The 22,194-nt window shown below is 49.7% G+C and overlaps 1 protein-coding gene across 10 annotated transcripts in view; it reads right to left on the bottom strand.

The window, feature by feature from the left end:
* Window positions 1–10,416: 10,416 nt before the first annotated feature.
* Mapkap1 (MAPK associated protein 1) overlaps window positions 10,417–22,194 on the bottom strand; it is a 212,706-nt gene continuing 200,928 nt past the window's right edge. For all 10 annotated transcript variants that reach the window (XM_052182252.1, XM_052182248.1, XM_052182253.1 and 7 more), the window contains 2 exons: window positions 14,313–14,410; window positions 10,417–10,922 (listed from right to left, as the gene is read on the bottom strand). In XM_052182252.1, the coding sequence (XP_052038212.1) occupies window positions 10,797–10,922; window positions 14,313–14,410 (224 nt within the window). In that variant the 3' untranslated portion in view covers window positions 10,417–10,796. The remainder of the gene's footprint in view (window positions 10,923–14,312; window positions 14,411–22,194) is intronic.

Raw genomic sequence — 22,194 nt, 5'->3', positions numbered from 1 at the left:
TCTTTTCTTTTCTTGTCTTTTCTTTTCTTTTCTTTTCTTTTCCAGACAGGGTTTCTCTGTGTAGTCCTGGCTGTCCTGATGGAACTCACTCTGTAGACCAGGCTGGCCTTGAACTCAGAAATCCGCCTGCCTCTGTCTCCCAGAGTGCTGGGATTACAGGCATGTGCCACCACCAAAATCTTTTTTAAGTACTCAAGAACCCAGTGGCAGAAAGTTCTTCATAATAAGAAGCAAGGGACCCATGTGGACACTTCTCACAGCGGTGAGCAAATGCCCCGACTATTCCCACCAGGGCGCACAGTGTCAGCAGGCCTCTGCCCTCAGCATCCGTCCACACTGGCTGCAGAGACAGACCTTCACTCCCACCTCTGAGGCTCCTGGGGGAGGGTGTCCAGGTGCGTGTCAGTGGCGTGTCTTTGACACAGGGTCATTACCAGGCCCCTGGCACCTGTAGAGGGCTGGAAGTCACCCTGGGCCTGGTTTACAGTGTCCCTAGTTCTCTGGGGCTCACATCATTTCCTAGTCTAGGCCAGAGCACCCTTTCTCAACCCCCCCCCCCCCCCCAGTCTTTGCCTCCCAGTTCTCTGTCACTCTCCAGAACATGGTTCAGCTCTTGCTGTAGGTCTCAACCAGCGGGGGTTCTGCTCTGGGCCATTTGGTCAGGGTTGAGGTGGAAACCACTCTGATTGTCCCAGGAGGAGCTGGGAAGTAGATGACACACATAGAATAAATACCCTTGTGGGGCCCACAGACGGGGCAGGGACTTCATCTCCAATTCCAGCAGCAGCCCTGAACCGTGCACCGCGTGGGCACAGGATGGGAAGCAGGAAGGCCTGGATGCCCCCACATCTTGGTGAAGTTTTTTAAAGAAATTATTTTTAATTATGTATATGAGTATTTCTGGGTATTTTAGTTAGGTATTATGCATATGTGTGGGTATGTGCGCATGTGCAGGTGCCCATCGAGACCGGAGGTATCCGGTCTCTCAGCCATTTGTGGACCTCTGGGAACTGAACTATGGCCCTATGCAACAGTAAAACCTACTCATAACCTCTGGCCATCTCTCCAGCCCCTGCATCTGGTTAGTTCCCGGAGCTCATTTCCCTTGCGGTATCTTGCAGGTGAGGAGACTGAGGCCCAGAGTGCTGAGGGGAGGCACTGAGCAGGAAATTTAATTTGCACCTGCCGGAGGGACCCACGGTGATTGACAGGCTGGTTGGGGGGACACAGGCCCAGACCGCGCTCTGTAGGTGGCTCCTTCCACAGCTGTTCCTGAGAGGAACCCAAATTGGCCCCTGGACTTCAAGCTGAGTCCCTAAGTGTGCCATAACTTCCTTCAGAGGGAATTTAGAAAGATGAAACATGCAGTCAGGTGGATGGGACTCTACGACACTCAAAGGCAAACATGGAAGGTCCCGGACAGAGTTCTGGTTCTGCAGCTCATGCTGCCTGTGACTTGGGTCCCTGTGCTGTGTGACCAGGCCACACCCGTGTCCTCTGTGTCTGGTTCTTTCTCTGTGCATCTTGGGTAAGCATGCCTTCCCTCGGCATTGCTTCAGGTCTGTAATTGAGGACTCTCGGGGCAGGGTGGGGGGCAGCAGGTGGTGAGTTCGAGGCCTGCTTGGGCTCCTCGATCGTGACCTAGGAAGTGACTTACTTGCTCCAGTGTCTCAACGGCAACAACCACATCTTGAAACCAAGACAGACAACAGCAAAGAACAGAAGAAAGAAGGGGTCTGGTCGCCTGGGTATCTCGCTTCCTCCTCTTCCTGACCCCATCCCCCACCTCCACCACCACAGAGGATCAAGGACACAAGAGCTCGCCCGCCCTGGAGCACATCCTGGGGAGAGCTCAGGCTGCTTTCCAGGCCGAGCCCCTCTCCCCAGCCGGTCCCATCTCCCGTGCAAACATATTTATTGGGTTTGATGGCAAACACATTATACTTGTCCCGGGAAGGGCAGTTCCAAAGAGAAAACCTTGAAGTCCGGGAAATAATGACGGGGGAGTTAAATTAAAGTGTATAAAACCCTCCCGAGAGATAACGTCAGGGTGAGTTACAGGCCCGATAAGGGATTGGGGCTTCTCAGAGGGGCTCAGAAAGGTCGCCCAGTAGTACACAGAGGACCAGGAATCATAAATATGGGGGCAAGATGCCCAGCCGGGGTCGCCGGGGTGAAAATATTGGGGTCATTCCAAAAACAATTATCTGGCTTTACTCTTCAGATCTTGTAAATCTTTTGTCTCTTATAAGACATTTCTGGAGAAAGACACACTTTGGAAGCTTTAACCGATTTTGTAGCTGCTCTTGGTGGTTGAGCTAAGAGCAAACAAAAAGATAAAGGGGGAGCATTACCCAGCATCCTCATGGGTGTAGGGATAGCTGACGAACTCCATCTTATTCTTTGGAGGTTTGGGCCTTCCCTTGGGTTTGGATTATTGCATTTGGAGCCAGGGTGTGACTTAACAATTAATTTTCGTTTTGGGCCTGGTTCTTGCCTCCCAGTTCCAGCCCCCTCTTTGGGGGCTGACATGGTGGCTGAAGGGAAGCCATCTTGGCTCCTCTGGTGGGCCTGACTGTGAAGCCACCCTGACTGATGGTGCTGTCACCTTGGCTGACATGTATTAAGGCTCCTGTCCCCACAAAGAGCCCTTGGAACTAGAGAATGGGTCTAGACTGTGGGCTCATTCACACGGCTTTGGGTCCAGCTTTCTTCTTTTGTGCATTGTGGACAGCGGAAAGCCATAATTGATTTTATAAATACTGACTGGTTCCTGTTATATGACCACTGTTCTGTAGGCCTAACTACCCCAGGCTCAGCTGTGAGCGTAGCTTTTAGCCATCCATTCATTAGGTTTCTCTGTCACCTGTCTTGGAGCGCAGGGCCTGATGGCTCATGACAGGCTCTGCAGGAGGGCAAATGGGCACAGCCACACACACCACAGTGTTTGGCAAACCTCTGTAGCTGTGGAGTCTCCCTGGGAGCCTTTAATATCACGCTGTCTACCCCTCAGCCTGTGCTTGTCCCTGAACTCAGGGAGGAGACAGACAGACATACTGTATGTAGGAGACTCCCACAGTGGCTGAGTACTTACACTGCACAGACTTGTGGAAGGCAGACATCTCCCTGTACTCAGCCCCAGCCAGGGCTGTGGGTGTGGGGTAGCCTTTGCCCTTGGGACTTCCTCTGGGAGGCAGAGCTCCTAGGCTCTGCCTAGGATGGTGTGATAGAGGAGTGACGTGGGCTTGGGAATCTGGTCTGGTAGCTATGGTGTCATTGGTAGAGAAGTGACAGCCACACACCTCAGAGAAACAGCGTGGCTGTCCCTTATGCACTAGCTCAGCTGGACTCCTGCAACACCTGACAGCACATCAGATCCGGTACCCCACTGCCAGCATTGACTCCAAAGACTTCTCCTGGGGACTCTAGGGGTCACAGTCACCTTGCAGAACCCCTGCATGGCTCTAGATAGGTGCTGGGAGGCTGGGTCAGCTCAGACAGGCTGGGTGTACCCTGGGAAAACAGAAGGGACTCTCCAGCCCCAAGTTCCCCATCACTGCGAAGGGCTGAGGCTGAGGGCTGAGTGATCAGCTGACCAAAGAGGTGGTTGCTTGCTCTGCGTCAACCCTAAAAGCCAGAGATGAAAAACCTGACCTTACAGAGCCCAGCTGGACGCTCCTGTGGGCCTAGCAGACATGACTTCGCAAATCAGATGTGACAGGGCAATGTGTGCCAAAATGGCGGCCAGCTGCTTGGCTGGGAGGAGGGGCTGCTCAGAGACCAGGACATGTCCTTTGAGAGCAGGCAGCAAGCCCTGAGCCCAGCGCAGGTGTGAGCAGGTGGTGCCTGGCTGGCTGGCCTGAGCAGGGTTTTAGGACCAACAAACATACACCACACACACACACACATACACACACACATACACCACCACACACACACATATACATACAAACACATATACACACACACACACACACACCCTACCACATAATACACACACATACACACACACACACCACACATACACACATACCACACACACATACACATACACATACACCACCACACACACACACATACACACATACCACACACACATACACATACACCACCACACACACACACATATACACACACTCACATACACACATACATATACACCCTACCACATACATACACACACATACATACCACACACACACACACACACCCTACCACATACATACATATACACCACCACACACGCACATACATACACATACATACCACACACATACACACACACCACACACACACATATACACACATACACCACCACACACACATACATACACACACACACCACACACACATATACACACATACACCACCACACACACATACACACACACATACCACACACACACACATACACACACACACACACACACACACACGAGTGCTTGTAGAGACATGTATGAACATACATGTTCATGTAGGGATGTAGACACCCACACTCACACCCAAAAACTCATATCACAGGCACACATAAATACATACACTGAGTCAAAGCTCAGGCACACACAAGTTCCTACACAGATGCATGTGGCCCAACCTTTCTTCATGGATACAAGTCAAACGTATACACACGCACACAGGTGCATGCTCGCTCCCTCCGCTCTCACCCAGGCTGCTGCTGCTGCTGTGTAAGATTTTCTACTTCCCCAGGTTGCCTGACTGAAGTGAGAAGCGGGGTTAGGTTTCCAACTGTTTTCTCCCTTGCTGGGAAAACTGCTTCCTCTTCAGGTCTTGTCACTGCATGCGACCTGTGTGCCAGCTGCTGGTTTTAGGGTTGAAACAGTTGAAAAAAACAGTCACAGAGCCTGGCAGAGAGGCCCAGGCGCTCCGTGTCCTCTGGTACTCTACTCTCGTCCTAGAAGGGCTGCCACGCACAGTCACACATCCTCACACCAGGGGCTGGCTGGGATGAACACGAGACTTGTGTTGGACAGTGGCCTTGTCCCCTGTGGAGGACACCCTGGTCTGGGGGCATGGACGAGGCACAGGCACAGGCAGTGGCGCTGAGGGACACATGGCTGACTCAGAGCCTGGCTGTGGTGTCTAACTGGTGTGACTCCCAGGTGAAGTTTGCTAGAAGCATCAGAATGTCCTGTCACCGAGGGTTCCTCATAGCTAGCTGCCTAGGCAGGGCACAGAGCTCCCTTTCAGGCATGAGAGAAGCTAACAAGGTTGGGGTAACAGAAGGAACCCCTTTTTGTAGTCTTGGGCGGAGTCTCCGCTTACCAATCTTTAACATGTGTTAAACTGTTAAACACATGGAACTGGTTAATGTGGCACTGGGGTTGAACCCAGGGCTTCATGCATGATGGGCAGGGACATTCCAGTCTCATATTTAACCTTTCTTGTTTTGGTTAGTGATAGCTAGAACGGATGGCCAAGTGAGCCTTTTGCAATAAAGCATTTGTTTATAACTGGCACCGAATGCTCTGCGGCCCGCCTGGGCACTGTATTCTGACCTCCAGCCCAGGAGAGAGGGGTGATGACTTCTAGCCTGTCCTACACTCCTTGGAGCTGGTTCAGCCAGGAGCCCTGGTTTGGTAACCCAGGGCAGGCCCAGCTATAGTGCTCCTTAGTCCTTGAGCCTGGCTGTGCTGCTTATAGCCTGTTCAGAAGTTGGAACTCATGGAGATCTGGCTGGGCGCGTAGCAGCTTCCTGTCCTCAGGGGACACGCCCTGCCAGGCTGGAGTCAAGGCTTTCAGAGGGTATGCTGCAGAGTCTGTGGCTCCTGTGGCCCAAGGCCTCCTCTGCTCTTTAAATGCAAGTGGATGACACCTTTGTCCCTAACCCTGTGCAATCATATCCTGGGCCCAGAACACTCAATTCTATGCAGCACCCCAAACTTCTCTTTTCCTTTGTACTCACCATTGTCTGAACCTTTCGTGAGGTGCCAGCCAAGCATGAGGAGAGGCTCATACAGTAAATGACACAGCAAGGCTAATACCTGCAGTGCAGCTGCAGAGCTGTGTGGTGGCCTCCTGTGGGGACCCTCCCCTCCCAGGGAAGCCACCAGTCACAGTCGATGTCCCCAGGAGGAGGACTGCAGTCTTCCGGTTCCTCCCCAGCATGCTAGGGTCCAGGCAGAAGAACATCACCCCAAAGGAGGTGGACATAAAGATTTATGGTAACCTTGCTTCTAGAACTTTCTTAATTTACACTTCCTCCAGCTGTTGTTTTTTTCCTTCCCCAACACACATCAGTTAAGTTCTTAACACAGTCAAGGGCTTGAAGAATGCTAAAAATTTAATGTATGTTAAAAAGGGTATTAAATTCTAAACTAAAATTTGCATGGAAATATGACATTAAAATACTTTTAGCTTTCAGGAAGCTGGGGGCTGTAACGCAGACAGATTTTATCTGTTTAAAAAGAATTTGCTTTCCAGTATTTCTCCCTGATCCCAGATGCAAGGCCTGCCTGGGGCTGCTCAGCTGATGTGGCAGGAGAGAGGGAGGCAAAGTGCAGATAGAGTCTGCCCTGCACTGAAGAGGCCCTGCGGGTGGGGGAGGGGTGGCCAGTGTGCTCTGTGCGTGCATAGCTCTACCTGTTACCTGCACCCTGATGCACAGGCCAGGCCTGCGCACATCACCGTGCTTGTTTCATAGACACGGGACGCTGCCACGTTTGTGCAGACAAGGGGTTCAGAGAGGCTGAGTCATGGGTGTGGGCTCAGCACAGCATAGGGAGGTAGATGTTAAATTTCGCTGTGGATTCCTCAGCAGGCTCCCTTCTTCTGCTGAACCCCACTACCAAGATAGCCCCTCACATTCTCTCCTTCACCTTACAGTGGCTGAGACAGAGTTGAAGAGGCATCTGGATCCCTGGCTGTAGAATAGTGCAACCATGACAGAAGACATCTCCTGGTAATCTTGAGGAGGCAGGGTGGGGTGCACAAAAGAGTGGAGCTGGCCCGGCTCCAGGAGAGCCCGCTGGCAGGGGATGGTGGGCGGAAATGGCCACTCATGGCCACAGCACCTTGGGGAGGTTACTCATTGGCAGTTAAAAATCTATTGTGACTTGTCAGAAAAATGAATAAATGGGCACATTAACTCCTGATTCCAGACCTCAGCATGTGTTTGTCTAATCAGGAGGCGAGTGAGCGGCAGCCACTGAGATGGGAGCTTTCCTGTCCGTCACACTGAGGAAACTACTGGCACTCACGGGAGCCCATGAGTAGCAACAGTCCCTGGTGGGGTTCTGCATCTCAGAGGAGTGTGATGGAAACAGATATTCATGCTCTAGCCCTGGCGGCCACCCACTCCCTGCCTGCTGGCTCTCACCAGTGGGCTGGGGGCAGGTGAGTGGATAGACAGGAAGGGGTGTGTCTCGGCTTGATTTTTGTCAACTTGTGGCAAACTACGGCTACTTGGGAAGAGGGATCCTCTATTGAGGAATTACTTTCCTCAGTCTAGATTACAGGCAAGCTTGTGGGCATTACTGGTTGATGATTGTGGAAGGAACCAGCCCGCTGTGGGTGGTGCCATTCCTGGGTGGGCAAGCCAGTAAGCAGCGCTCCCCTGGCCTCTCTACATCAGCTCCCACCTCCAGGTTCCCACCCCGGCTTACCTCAGGATGGACTGTGGCCTAGAACTCTCAGCTGAATAAACCCTTTCCTCAAGCTGCTTTCTGCAGAAGGAGGTCAGGAGGCCGAGTGGCTCCCCTTTCTTCATCTGTAAAGTGCAGAGGAGCTTGGCCTGGGATGACCAAGATCCGTGAAATAGAAATGTGAGCTTACGGCCTGTGAAATTCAGAGCAGGGTGAGCACTGTGGACACCATCAAGGCAGGGTTGACGAGATGGCTCACAGGGTAAAGGCACTTTCTGCCAAGCCTCGTGACCTGAGTTTGAGCATAGGACTCACATATTCTTTGACCTCCGTGTGTGTGTGTGTGTGTGCCTGTCACCCACAGAACAAAATGTGTAAAAACAGTCTCAAAAATTTCCAAAGGTGGTTAATGCCCACAATGTGGTGTGGCTCTTATGCATGACACGATTTTGGGGGTACTTGGATGGGTGGTTTAAAAATGTTTTCCCTTGGAGAAACATTTTCCCTTGGATGACTCAGTGGTTAAGAGCACTGACCTTCTAGAGGTTCTGAGTTCAATTCCCTGCAACCAGATGGTGGCTCATACCCATCTGTTGGGATCTGCTGCTCTCTTTTGGTGTGTCTGAAGACCACAATGTACTCACATATATAAAATAAATATATCTTAAAAATGTTTTCCATTTATGTGTATGGCATTGAGTCTACATGGATGTTTGAGCATCACAGGTGTGCCTGATGCACAAGGTGCCCTGGAACTGGAGTCACAGATGATTGTAGCTACCATTGGGTGCTCGGAACAGACCTTGGGTTTTCTGGAAGGGTGATCAATGCTCGTAACTATTGAACCATCTCTACATCTCCTTTTTTGTTTTGAGACAGAGTCTCAATATGTAGCCTTGGCTGGCCTGAAATTTTCTTTGTCTGCCTCCCAAGTGATGGGATTAAAGATGACTTGGTTCACTCTTAATACCAAACATATCCAACCCTCACAAGGACCCTTGAAATGAATGTTTCACCTTCATTTTACAAAAGGGGAAACTGAGGCTCAAGGCAGTCAAATAATTCACATAAAGGCCCAGCAACCAGGAGCAGCTGGGATTGTAGTACATTCTGGTGTTGAACTGCGTAACTGTATTGGTCCTTACCCTCATGTGCTACAGCCCTGGATCTGAGGAGGTGGGGAGCCCCTGAAGGCAGCTAGCAGGGATATGACTGGTGGGGCTGCCTACCAGCTTTTGACTCCATGAAGATAAGAAACGAGCTGGAAAGGACATGCCAGCAGAGTATCGCCACATCGCTGGCTGACCAGCAATGTGTAGTGACAGGTAGTTAGGATGACTAGGTTGGCCAACAGGGCACTGTGGGGCTTGACAGCACTGTAGCCAGAGGTGCTGGCAGAGGCTCAGAGACCAGGCTAGACAGTACTGACTTACCCCTGAGATCAGGCTTCCTAGGGAAGCTTCTTCAAGGCAAACACTAACACCCGGCAGGCTGGTTCCCAACGGCCCTGAGGAGCGAAGGCTGCAACTCTGGACTATAACACCAGGTAGCTCAAACCCCAGAGACCCTAGCAGCTGAGAGCCACATACTACCAACTGTGGAGGGATTCCAAAGCCAAAGATTCCAGTGTCCTGTGAGTAAAGGGACAACCAGACATGGCTTTTGTACAGTTTAGCATGGCTGGGCATTATCAACTGCCAGGGTGTCGACCCTGGGGGGACTTGCTGTGGTGTCACCATCTCAGCACTGCGTGCTCAAGGCTTTAGGAATTCAAAGCAATTATACAAAAGAGGGTATTTATGACTTTTATTTTAGTATTTTAATATTGAATATGTGACAAGATTTAATGACCAAATTAGTCATTTACATTTTCAAATATCTAAATATAAAATTGCTAAAAATTCAAATACAGAGCAAGCTACAAATAATATTTCTTTTGGGGGGAGATAGGAATGGAAGACATTAGAAAAGGGTGCTTCCGTTGGCTGAACAGAACAGAATGTGAGAGGCATTCATTCAGTCGACCCCTTTGCAAAGAAGCACACTTGATTCTGAGATGCTCAGACACAACGGTTTAAAAAATGTCCTAAACACAGGTCGTATAAGATGTCGGCTGTGGCCCTGGCCCAAGGACCCTGTCATAGGCGGGACCACGGCGAGGTCTGCAGAGGCATCTGGTGTAGACAGAGGTGTGGTGTGGTGTCAGGGTGCTGAGACCTTGCCTTTTGTGCCCAGGGCTTGCTGTCCTTCTCCCTGATTTAGCAGCAGCAGCAGCAGCAGCAGCAGCAGCAGCAGCAGCAGCAGCAGCAGCAGCAGCAGCAGCATAAGCAGCAGCGTTGTTTCTGGCTCCACAGCAGCCCTAGCTAAGAGGATTGGAGACAGGTCAGCGAGGCAGGCTGACCATATCACACTTGCCATGAGGAGATGAGAGAGGACTCTGGCTAGGAACTCGGCACCACCTGGAGACACTGCCACACTATCCTGCCAGCACCTATCTCTCAGACCACAGGTGCTGACATGTTAAGAAGGCCTTAGAAGGGGACGCACGCACGCATGCAGGCACGCACCCACGCACCCACTCACACACAGCACATGCTAGGTCCTCATTACTAACTTTAGTAAGATGTTATTCTCAAAGCAAATTGCTCATTTAAACAAATAGCACAGCTAAACTACTGGCTAAGCCCTAAACACTGCTTCTGAGAGCTCCAACTACAGCTTTTGTGATCTGCCTGTTCAAGATGGGAATAGATTTTAAAGAAGATAATATAGTCAGTCCTCCACCCCAAAGAATGGTCCATCATACCAACCATGATAAAGAGTACACCTGTTTATTAAAAGGAAAACAAGAGAGAAATGTACACTTTTGTTCTTTGTTTGCTTTAAGAAATTTGATCAAGGTGCAAGGAGCTGTCTGGCATGGCTGTGTACACCTGTGGCGGGACTGCCGGGCAGTGCCCACGGCTGAGCAGCACCCGGCCTCTCCAGGAGGTGGTCGGCCTCCTGGGCATTGCTACTTAGAACCACTGCCAAGTTTCAGTCCAATGGCGCCCCACCCTAAACCTTCCACGAGAGCCCAGAAGCCTGTGCTGCAGGTCTCTACAGGCACTACAGGGTGCCAGGGACCCTGGGCCACCTGGCCTGGCAGGCAGTCTGGGCCGTGGCACACCGGAGGCAGTGTCACGGGAGGCAGTGTCACTGCTGCCCTGATTTCTTCTCCTTCTGGAAGCTGAAGCTTGTACGCCTGTTCAGTTTTCTTTGTTTTTGAGCAAAATAGTCAGCGCGGGCGGTGCTTGCTCGTGACTCCAGGATGTAGTTAACCTAGAAGGCAAGAGGACATGGCTGTCACTTGGCAGCACTGGCTGTTCCCCCAGGGCAGAGCATGGGGAGGAAGGGAGGCCAGGTTTGGGCAAGGTGACGCTGTACAGCCCGGCAGGCCAGGAGGAAGCCTTGCTTCACAGTAGACGGAGGCCCAGTGCAGGCTTCTTAGCCACCCAGCAGTGGGGCTACTGATCCCTAGGCTGTTCTTTGGTGTGGGCTGCCTCCCAGAGTGCTCCCTACTCTCAGATTTGTCCAGCCAGCTCCCTAGTCCTGGTTATCACATGACATGCCCGGCCTCCACATCTGGAAAAGAGAAACCGTGAGGGCAGCGTTCCCTCTGCCTCCCGACAGTCTGGCACGTGTCCTCTAGGGTCCGCTGCACCCACCAGCCAGGACCAGGTAAGAAAGGTGAGGCTCAGAGAACTACAGAGGGCTGAGGTTACTGAGGTCAAGGTGGACTTTAGTTTGTAGTGTATGTCTTCTCTGGGCCACCTGTGCACCTTCAGACATGGTTTCCCTGCCTGGCTTTTTGTGAAAACATAATTCTTTTACTTTCAGACATCCTGAAGCCTCACCAGAAAGCTCAGCCTTGGTTTGGAGAAGGCAGCTAGAGGCTCTCAAGCCGGGCAGTTGCAGACTGAGGCTCAGACTTTCAACAGTGGGAGGTACAGGCAGACACTCGGGTACAGAAGGCCTGCCTCGCCTGGCCGCAGCCTTGCCAAGTTACCAGCTGAGAGCCATAAATCAGGATGGAGGTTGGCAAGGGTGATCTGGGCCAGCGCGGACAGGGTGTGGGGATGGCAGGAGGCACCCTCATGCTTGGTAAACACCATCTCTGGCTTACAGTGTTTGCACTCAGCTGACCTGGTGTTTGCAGTGTATTTTTAGCAATTTGACTTGACAAAAGCATTTTAAAATGGTCCTTAACAAGCCAACTATTTCCTAAATTTATTATCTTCAGTACTTTGTGATAATCACATAGATAATTTTAATGCAAGATTAATGTAATAATCAAAAGATAAAAACGCCCTTTGGTCTGCCATTAGTTGGTTAATATGCTGTGGCTTAAAACGTGCCCAATTTTATGCACTATAGAGGGTTTTACTTTCGATGCACTTTACAGCTTAAGGCATAAAAATATAGGGAGTTTTCATGGTCAATAAAGCCACAGCCTCCATCACTCAATCACAGAAGAACCCGGTGTGAAGAGCCCAACAGTTCCTCAGAGATTCATCTCGGGGCCAGCGGAAGGAGGCCCTGCGCGGCTCCGGCATATGTGGAAGACGGAGGGCAGCCCTGCGCAGCACAGGCCTCCATCTCCTCACCTCAAAAATGGGGACAATGATGTCTATATTCTGCAGGCCAGTTGGGTTAGATATGGGATGTGTGACATACCAGATGTAGCTGCTACTCAGGCCCTCCTGAGGGGGTCCCTTCATCATCCTACAGAAGCCTCTGCAGTGGCTCGGCCGCACCAGCATTTGGGTCTTAATTTCTCCATTTAATTTTGGTCTTAACTCTCATTTTTACTTGAGTCTGAGATGGATCCTCAAGAGCCTCAACTTAACATTTCTGTCAAACTTTGGAGCTAGGCTGGGGTCTCAGAAGCGGAGCTCTGGCACAGAGCTCAAACTGGCCTGGCTGGGGCATGGAGGGCATGTTAGAAAGCTGAAGTACAGTCTTCTCAAAGGGAGGGAAGTGAAACTCAGACTTTGGTCAGGACCATAACCGCTAGCTGTGAGTTAGGCAGGTCTGGGGACGAAGCCCTGTGAGGTGCATGATGGTGTGAGATTTCTACAAATATCCCAAGATGCACACAGACATCTCAGGTGAGGAGACAGGCCTAGGGGCCTGGGGTCAGGGGGCCAGGGGGCCAGTGGGGAGGATTGCAGAAAAGCACGTGCTCTAAGGGAGCATTCGATCCTGTTATGATTTCTTTGCACTTGATCTTCTGTCTCAAGTCACAAACCTGTGTTTCTGTCATCAGTCTGCTGTTGTGAAAATTATTCTGATGTCAAACACAAGATTATAATTTTACTAGAATCCTTCTCATGTCTTGAATATTTTAATGCTGGCTATAAAAATAAGTCCAGGCCCCAGTGTGGGGAGGGGGACTGGGATATTTTTACCCACTCTGCAAATACCTGGGACTTGCTCCCTGGACTCTCTTGTGAGGTTCTGGCAAGTAACTCTTGGCTCCCTGGAAATCAGCGGTACAGAGTGGGCACTGTCCTCACCCTGGTCTATGGAGAGCTCTGGTCAGTGTGGCCTGTGAACTTCTGCATCTGGACATGCTACTGTGCCTCCTCTTTAACTGTCCTCCCAGGACGATTTCCTGGTGGCCACGTGGTGTTTGAACTACAGTATTCCTATGGCAGTACACATCCCAGAATCTGCCACACCTACATTAAGTTCTGGTTCTGCCAACTTACCAGAGTCAGCATCCTGGTGGAGTTCTCTTTCCTCTGGGCATTTTATCCATGCATAAATGGGAACTCTCAAGGGTAGCTCAGCTCCTGTCACTACCACCTGACTGCCTCTCCTGGGCGAGAATGACCCAGGGGGGCTGATGCATCTCATCTCAAGCAGCCGCTTGCAGATAGAGGCCAGGCAGCTACTTTGATAGGGAAACTGAAGCCCAGGGTGTAAGGTCAGGGTCATCCAGCCCAGGGTAGGGCATGTCTTCCCTCCTACTCCTATGCTCTGACCCTGTAGGATTTGCCTTAGGAAAGAGACATTGGTTTTGAGGAGTCCTGGTCAGGTTGTATCACAGAGACACAGGTCTTGGTAGCACTTGGTGCTTCAGAGAAGGGGGTCATCCCCAGGCCCTAAGCTCCTAAATCAACAAACCCATGAGGTACCTCCTAGCCTGGATGCAGCCTCTCAGAGGCCCAGCATGCTGCCTGGCCCCTTCCTGGGTTGCTGTGAATCCAGTGTCAGCAGCTTACCCTTTACAAGCCCACACAGCATCTCTGGGACTGTCAGCATATTGGTGTAATGTCTATTTTGTTCTGTCTCCCCCGACAAGGGTGAGCTCTCTAGGGGCAGAACAGCCATTGCTGCGGCAGCTGGAATGCTAACTTAGCACAGGGAAGGTACCTGGTGTGCTGAGCTTTGTCCCAGAATAGCCCCTGTTGGCATGTTTCAAACAGGTTCGGAAAATCACCTTAAGCCATTCAAAACTATCGTCTCCTCAGCTGGCTCCGGAGCCTCAAGGGACTCCTGACAGTGGTTGGGGAAAACAAACGGTGCATGAAAGAAAAAAGCAAAAGAGCTAGGCCTCTGGGGGGCTAGAGGGAAGCTGACCAGTCCTGCTTTGGCTGAGGCAGGTGTGGCCCTGGCCTGAGAACCCACCCTCCCACTTCAGGTCAGAGGTCACACTGAACTCACCTTAAGCACGATTTCACTGACTGTGGCTGCGTCGGACTCGAAGTAGAGGTGCTTATAGTCATGACTGCTTAGATACGTGAGCTTAAATACCGCGTGACCTGGAGAGAGGGGAGGGTCCAGGTGAGTCACCATGGAGGGTGGGGTTCCCCGAGTGTCCTCCCTGATCCAGACTTGAGCAAGGGGACTCGGAGGCTGGGTGGCAAGGTCCCCTGGGGTGGCTGGGGCTAAGGCAGACAGTGAAGACTCACAGTCCCTGTCCCCTCTGCACAACGCTGACGCGTGTGCCTCAGGAGGACTTGCATTCCTAACAGTGCTGCCTCCACAGTGTCAGCCCCGAAGCACTGGGACCCTGAAGGCACAAGGCCGATTCACCCCAAATTATCACTCTGCAAGTAAAGTAACTGAGCTTAAACTGAAATAAGCTAGCAACAAGACAGCACGAGCAACAGTTGGCCTTGTCACTATGCTGGCTCCTGCTGGGGTCTGGCCTGGTTTGGTCACTCACAGAGGCTTCTCCTAAAGGCCATGAAGCAGATGGCTTCAAGTGCTGCTCTGCAGACGGCAGCACGCAGCGCCCTGCAATGTCTGCATCCAATTCTTCCCCACTCCTTCCTCTCCCTTCATTACTGACTTCACTTCTTGGACTTGCTTGGTCCTGCCTCACGCCACCCCACGCCCAGGCTATGGTGCTCTCCCCACGCCCAGGCTATGGTGCTCTCTCCATGCCCAGGCTATGGTGCTCTCTTGCTGGTTCCACCAGATTTATGTGGACTCTTCCCTGCACCCATCACCATGACCTGCATAGGAAAGCTCTCTCAGATGCACTTCCTGTGTGGCCATCCCACCGATATGGCTGTCAGACCGGTTTCTTGTTTTGCCTGCCTGAAGCTGTGTCTATAATCCTGTCTGTACTTGATGGCACACACATGCCACACAGGTCCGCAACTCTAAATAGAGCCAGAAATATATGTGTGACCATCACAAGGACAAGCTAAGAGGAGGCTCTTTGGGGTCTCTGGCCTCAGCCCTCGGGGAGACTCCCCAGTTGATCTACATATGCCTGGTCTTGGCACCTAAGGACCCTTCCAAGGCCTTAATTTCTCTTCAATTGTGTTGAAGCTAGTTTCCAATATTGGCAGCCAAAGGTACTCTGAGAACACGGCCCTGCTCACAGAGACCTGCCTAGACCGAGAGCTCCGGGCACACGACACCAGAGGCCTGCAGCCCCTACCCCAGCCTAAAGGCCCTTTATCTCAGCTTCACCAGGCCACACATACCTACGAGGCCTCCTCATCCACTGTCCTTTTAATTGAAGTAGCAGCTAGTCACATTATTAATTAATAATATGTCACCCACATTACTGTAAGTTCTCCTCCTTCCCGGAGAAATCTTCTGGGGACTTTATTTACAGTAGCTAATTTTTCAGATCTCCAAAAATAAACTGATATATGTTGTACATTTGTGGCCAGAAAAGTCGAGCTGCTGGTATTTTATCCTGGAAACATCATTACAAGATACTAATTGGGACTATAAATCCTATATTAAAAATTACTAATAATTTCTAATAAACCCCCCCTCACTTTCAGTCAGTTGACAAATTAAGCTTGATTTTAAATTGTGGCTCTAAAATGTTAGAATTCTTGACTAGAAACTAATCAGTCCATTAACGTAGAAATTGCTTGTTTCTGATAGGGAAGTGAATTTTCAATGATCTCCCCCACTCAACACTAGAGTCTTAATGACATCATCTTATGGAAGAACAATGCAGAGACATTTGTTGGCCATGCTGTGACCAAATATAGCTATCTATGAAGGACACAGGGCTGTGAAGGACAAACAGAGTCATTTCCCCAGTAGGCCTTGTGTGGACACCTGGCCAGGACACAGACATCATGGCCTAGAGCTAGAAAGGACCAGAAGGTCTTAGGGAGGCCTGCAGACCTGAAGCTTTGGGGTTCACTGACTACTCTGAAAGTGACCTCAGGTACCGTCTATAGCACCTGCTTCCACCTGTCACTGACAAACCCCCAAGAGGCAGGTGGTGTGGTCTGCCTGAGAAGCTGAGACATCATGGAAAGTATTCTGTAGATTTGGCAGAGTCAAATCCACACAGCACATGTGATGTGCAGTGTGCACAGGCCTGAGAGTCTGGGAGAGAAGCCCTGACACACGGGCCATGTCAACTGTGCTGGGCACAGCGGGGAAGCCTGAGGCTCACATGCACAGGAGCTGGGTGTAAACACAAGTCACTGTGAGCCAGAGATCAGCGCGGCCCTGCATCCCCACATTGCTGTTTGCTGTTCTTGGAGTGTGTGTGCTCCCTGCCTGTCCTCAGCTCTTGCTTCAGTGCCCGACGGAGGGAGAGGCAGATGGGAATGATGAAGGACTCACTCTCCTGAGCCTGCTTGCCACTGGCAGTGAAAGCAATCATTCCACTGAGGGAACCTCTAGAGATGGCCACCAAGAGCCGTGTGCTCTTGAGCAATCCCAGACTTGGGCTAACCATTTGCAACCGAGCTAAGGCTGATGGATAGCCATGGCAGATCAGAGCCTGGGGAATAAGCACAGGTCAAAGACAGTAGCCATGTTCTCACACACATTGAACTACAGGTCTAAGGAATGAGTTGCCCCCCAAAAGGGTTTTGCCTGGAGGTCTCTCACTCAAGCCTCTGGGCTTTGCTGGCCCAGATTCTGCCAGAGGCCACGTTGTATGAAAGTGAGGAACAAGTATGATGTGTCTTGCAAGGATCCTAGCTACAGGTGCTGCCATGGAGACTGGGGTGGCGGGGGGGGGGGGGCTTGTTAGGTACGGGGAAGAGCCCTGGAGACTGGGGTGGCGGGGGGGGGGGGGGGGGGCTTGTTAGGTACGGGGAAGAGCCCTTATGGAGGAAAATGGATGCTGGGTAAGGAAGGTACACAGTGATTGCAAACTGGTTGTGGAGGGAGCCAGAGCAGACCAAGGTCCTGGTGTGTAGACAGGAGGAACTGGTAATGCCTGGATGTGGCAACTGATGAGGAACTAGTAGGTCTGCAATGGCAGGAACATACACAGATGAGTTCTATTTAGGGTGCTTCCATAGGGTCCCCAGAGACCAGGGGCAGAGAAACCAGTTGACATAGTGGTTGACAGTTGACATGTGGCATTGAGCTAAAGAGGGGCAGAAAGGATCCTGACTTAAGAGAAGGCCACAGTGGATAGGCCTGGACATCAGTGAATACACAGAATTTACATGTGATAATGCCACCTAGTTCCAAGCCTATATATCCTAAGTGTGGCACATTAACTGATGTGAACCTTCCAATACAACACAAATGGTTTGTGCTACATGGTGAACTTTCACAGGAGGCATCAGAGCCTGGACGGAGAAGTCTGCTCTCACATCCGTTGTTGCCATAGCACCTCAAGGCTCACCTTGAGTAAGGGACCAAATGACAGAGGGAGTCCATGAGGCTTATGTCTTAAGGACAAGATGGTAGGTCACCCTTTAATATCCAAAGAAAACCACCAGTTCTCATAGAAATCTAGTATTCAGCTAATTCAAGGCATTATGTTCTACTTGAGAATTAAGGCAGGGCAGAGGCTTGAGCCACTGCAGAAGACAGGTGCCCTAGAGTCAGATGTGGGCTGCAATCCCAGCCTCAGGACGCTGGGAGGCGCTGTCGCCAGCAGCCCAGGCACCTGTGCTCTCAGCACATGACCATGCAGAGACCAGATTATAGCTTGTAAGGCCCCTGTGGGGGAGGGGCTCAGTGGGGGTGATTCTTACAACTCCATGGAACTGTTATCTGAGTAATATACACTCCTTTTGAAGGTATTGTTTTTAGTTGGGCTTCTCTGAGCCAACTTGCTTCTACAGGGCCATAGGAGTAAAACACAGCATAAGGGAGCAAACGTGGCGCCTAAGCATTGGGCACATGCTCAGGGGAGCCGCTGAGCCGGTACATCTGCTTCTGAATATTGAAATGAAAATCTGTGTATGTAAATGTGCCTCTACATTCACATATTTTTAAAGTAAACCAGAGAAGATGGAATAGAGCCATAAGAGGGCTAATTATAACCCAAATGTCAGAGGTAGAGATGTGGAGCCTTTCTGTTGTAATCTGTCTTCTGTATTCATCTTCACTCAAACAAAGCTGCCACTATCTCAGGATTGGACAGCTACTAGACCCTGCTGTGGAGGAAAGTGCTCCTGGAGAGAGAGGGAGGGGAGGGGAGGGAAGTGGGGAGGGAGAGTGACTGTGTGTGTTGTGTGTGTGTGTGTGTGTGTGTGTGTGTGTGAGAGAGAGAGAGAGAGAGAGAGAGAGAGAGAGAGAGAGAGAGAGAGAGAGAGAGAGACTGCTGACATACCTGTCAGCACCAACAGGAGATGCCTGGCATGAGACACAGCCATCTATGCCTAAAATTCCCAGTGACATACTTCCTCAGAACACCAAAATGAGCTGAAATTTCTTTCATTTCCTTTCAATGACAAGAATTATAAAAACAATAAAATTGCTAAAAATTCAGAAGACAAAGGAAAACCTTCACACCTTACACATAACCCCAGCAACAGCGCAGTGACAGTCATAGGCGTGTTCAGCTGTCATGTTTTCACATAGTTTAGTGAAATTTGAGGGTTTTGTTGCTGTTTTGTTTGAGATAAGGTTTTACCTGCAGCCCTGGCTGTCCTGAGTGCTGGGGTTAAAGGTGCACCACCAACATCTGGTGCACCACAACATCTGGCCTTTTTTTCTTATTAAAGTTAACCTCTTTCATCCCACCTCTGCTGTAATCTTCCCTGTGACCTCTCTTTCGATGGTGACATGTCATCTCAACTGGTGACAGAACTGTGCTTCAGTCTGCGGCTCTGCTGGCACCTTGGAAGGGGCACTTAGGAAACAGCAGCACCATAAAGGAGGCTCTTGGATTCTCCCTTTATGGCAGAATGGACGAGACAGTCTGCTTCTGGAATGAGGCCGTCTCTAATTCCTCTTGTCTAGAAGGGCATGAACAACCTCACTGGACTTCTGGGGGGAAATGGACAGAAGCACACTTTCTTTTGGTTGTAACACTGCTTCTATTTGTTTTTGAGACAGAGTTTCATGCAGCCTAGGCTAGCCTCAAACTTGCTAGGTAGTTGAGGCAAGTCCTGAACTCCTCTCCTCTGGCCTCCATGTACTGAGTGCAGCCAAATGCTTGGTTGCTGGCTCTGCCTTTCTGTAGCTCTGGCAGCTCTCTACCTCAGTCTGCGGTGCCAGCCGAGCACATTACAATGCAAGAGGAGCCAGAGCATAATGACCTTTGCCCTTTGACACAGAGGCCATATCTGACCTACTTGGCCTCTGCAGGGATCTTGTAGGCAGGCACTCTTACACTTTGGTGATGAGCAGGGCACCTGGTTTAGCCCTTTTCCAGATAGCAGAGGCTTCCAGGGAGTTTGAGCTGCAGTCTTCACAGCAGCTGCACCCCATTTTCAAGGCAAAAATCTGAGTCTCTGGAGTCCGCTGGACACATGGGGGAGTCACTTTGGGCTGGGAAGAGGGACAGCTGTGCATACTGAAGTGCACTGACTGACCATGGAAGTTGTGACATTGGCAGACTGAACTCATGACCAGTCAGAAACTGCAGGCAGGTCCAGAAGTTAATGCCCATTTCCGGTTAACTTGTAATTACAACAAAATACTAATGTTTCTACTCTCACAGTAAAACCATTTGTCTCCTGGCCATATTTGGAGTATAGCTTTGATGGTCTTATACTCCAGATTAGGGTCCAATACAAACAACTCCAGTGGCATAACCAACACAAACGGGTTCTGAGGTATCTTGACCCCGTCTGTTAGATCCTAATGTCTAGAGAACCTAAAGTCAGCTCATGATGGCAATATTTAATTTGGATAATAAATTATAAACTTAGAAGAAAAGGCAAAATAATATACAGACACCCTATCTTTCCTTCAAGTGAGAGTCGTCAAGTATAGTGGGAGGTGTTGCTACACACCAAGCCCAGGCCAAAGGTTCTCCTGTGTCCAGCCCTCACACAGGTCCTGACAGGCCCTCACTGCTCAGATCTTTTCTAGGTTCAAGCCTGTAGAACTGTAGAACTGTCCTTTTAAAACGATCTGCAATCCCAGCACCTTATATAGATGATAGCTATTAATTTTTATTATGCTAAAAGCTAAAACTGGAAAATTTTAAATAAATGTATTCATTACAAATATAAGTCCACAAGTTAACATAAGTATTTTTTAAATTGAAATGCCTTATATCACCCAAAGTTTAATAAACATGGTTTTAAAAACATTATTTTAGGGCTGGAGAGATGGCTCAGTGTTTAAGAGCACTGGCTGCTCTTCCAGAGTTCCTGAGTTCAATTCTCAGCAACCACATGGTAGTTCACAACCATCTGTAATGGGGTCTGATGCCCTCCTCTGGTGTGTCAGTGGTAGTATACTTTTTTGTTTGTTTGAGACAGGGTTTCTCCGTATAGCCCTGGCTGTCCTGGAACTCACTCTGTAGACCAGGCTGGCCTCAAAACTCAGAAATCCACCTGCCTCTGTGCCCCAAGTGCTGGGATTAAAGGCATGCGCCATCACTGCTCAGCTTGACAGTGTATTTTTTTTTTTTTTTTTTTTTTTTTTGGTTTTTCGAGACAGGGTTTCTGTGTGTATCCCTGGCTGTCCTGGAACTCACTCTGTAGACCAGGCTGGCCTCGAACTCAGAAATCCGCCTGCCTCTGCCTCCCAAGTGCCGGGATTAAAGGCGTGCACCACCACGCCCAGCTGACAGTGTATTTATATACATAAAAAATTATTTTACTTTTATGATATTGGGATACATTAGGCCATTGTCATTTGAGTTATAATATGCTGCACACTGAACCAAGACCTGATGAATGTCAGGAGGGCACGCTACAATGTCTGACTTATGGTTCAGGCAGCACAGTCCACTGATGCTCTTTGTAAAGATTCTCTTATGTTTACACCAAGAAAGCCTCCAAGGAGGTAGCTTTGCTTTTCAAAGGTTTATTTATTTTTATTTATATAAGTACACTGTAGCTGTCTCCAGACATACCAAAAAAGTGCATTGGGATCCCATTACAGATAGATGGTTGTGAGCCAACACATGGGTGCTGGGAACTGAACTCAGGACCTTTGGAAGAGCAGTCAGTGCTCTTAACCACTGAGCCATCTCTGCAGCCTGGCTTTTTTTTTTTTAAAAGCATAATTGTAGTATGTAGATATGTAAACTCTCATTAGTGAACTTTCTGTACTGTTACATTAAAACCCACTGGTTGGAGGCCAGATGTGATATACACCTCTAACTAGCCAGTACTATACAGTAAGATCCTGTTTCAAACCAGTCAATCAATGAGCCAACCAAACAATAACAAAACCACTCTTGGTTGGTCTTGGTCTTTGAATAAATCTTCCTCTTTGTCCTAAAAAATTAATCAATAAAAAAGAAAAACAAAACAAATCCCTAAATGTTAGTACTCTTTAAAACTGGCACAGCGAATGCGTTCACTATGGGATTTTCATATGTAGTTTGTAGTTTGTTTTTGTTGACTTTCCCGTGCCTCTACTGCCACGTGCTCCTGCTTGTCTCTGCTCCCCCCCATGGCCCCCTTTCTGCCTTCATGTCATGTGCTCCTCCCATATAATGTACTTTTTCTCCAGTATTTCCCCCTTCCTCCCTTAAGAGTCTATCATTCCTTAAGTCTCGAGCTCTCATTTCATGACCTTTAGCCATGTCTTTGTGTGTATACACATATATAAAAATATACCCAGAATTTGCATATGGGAGAGAATAAATGGAATGTCTGTTTGAGTACACTTATTTAGTGTAATATAATAATTACCATTTCCATCCTCTTTCTGTAAATGTCACAATTCCATTCTTTAC

This window comes from Apodemus sylvaticus, chromosome 5, assembly GCF_947179515.1.
Source record: "Apodemus sylvaticus chromosome 5, mApoSyl1.1, whole genome shotgun sequence".
NCBI lineage: Eukaryota > Metazoa > Chordata > Mammalia > Rodentia > Muridae > Apodemus > Apodemus sylvaticus.
The sequence above is the reverse complement of the archived record's forward strand: the minus strand, read 5'-3'. Positions and strand labels throughout refer to the sequence as shown.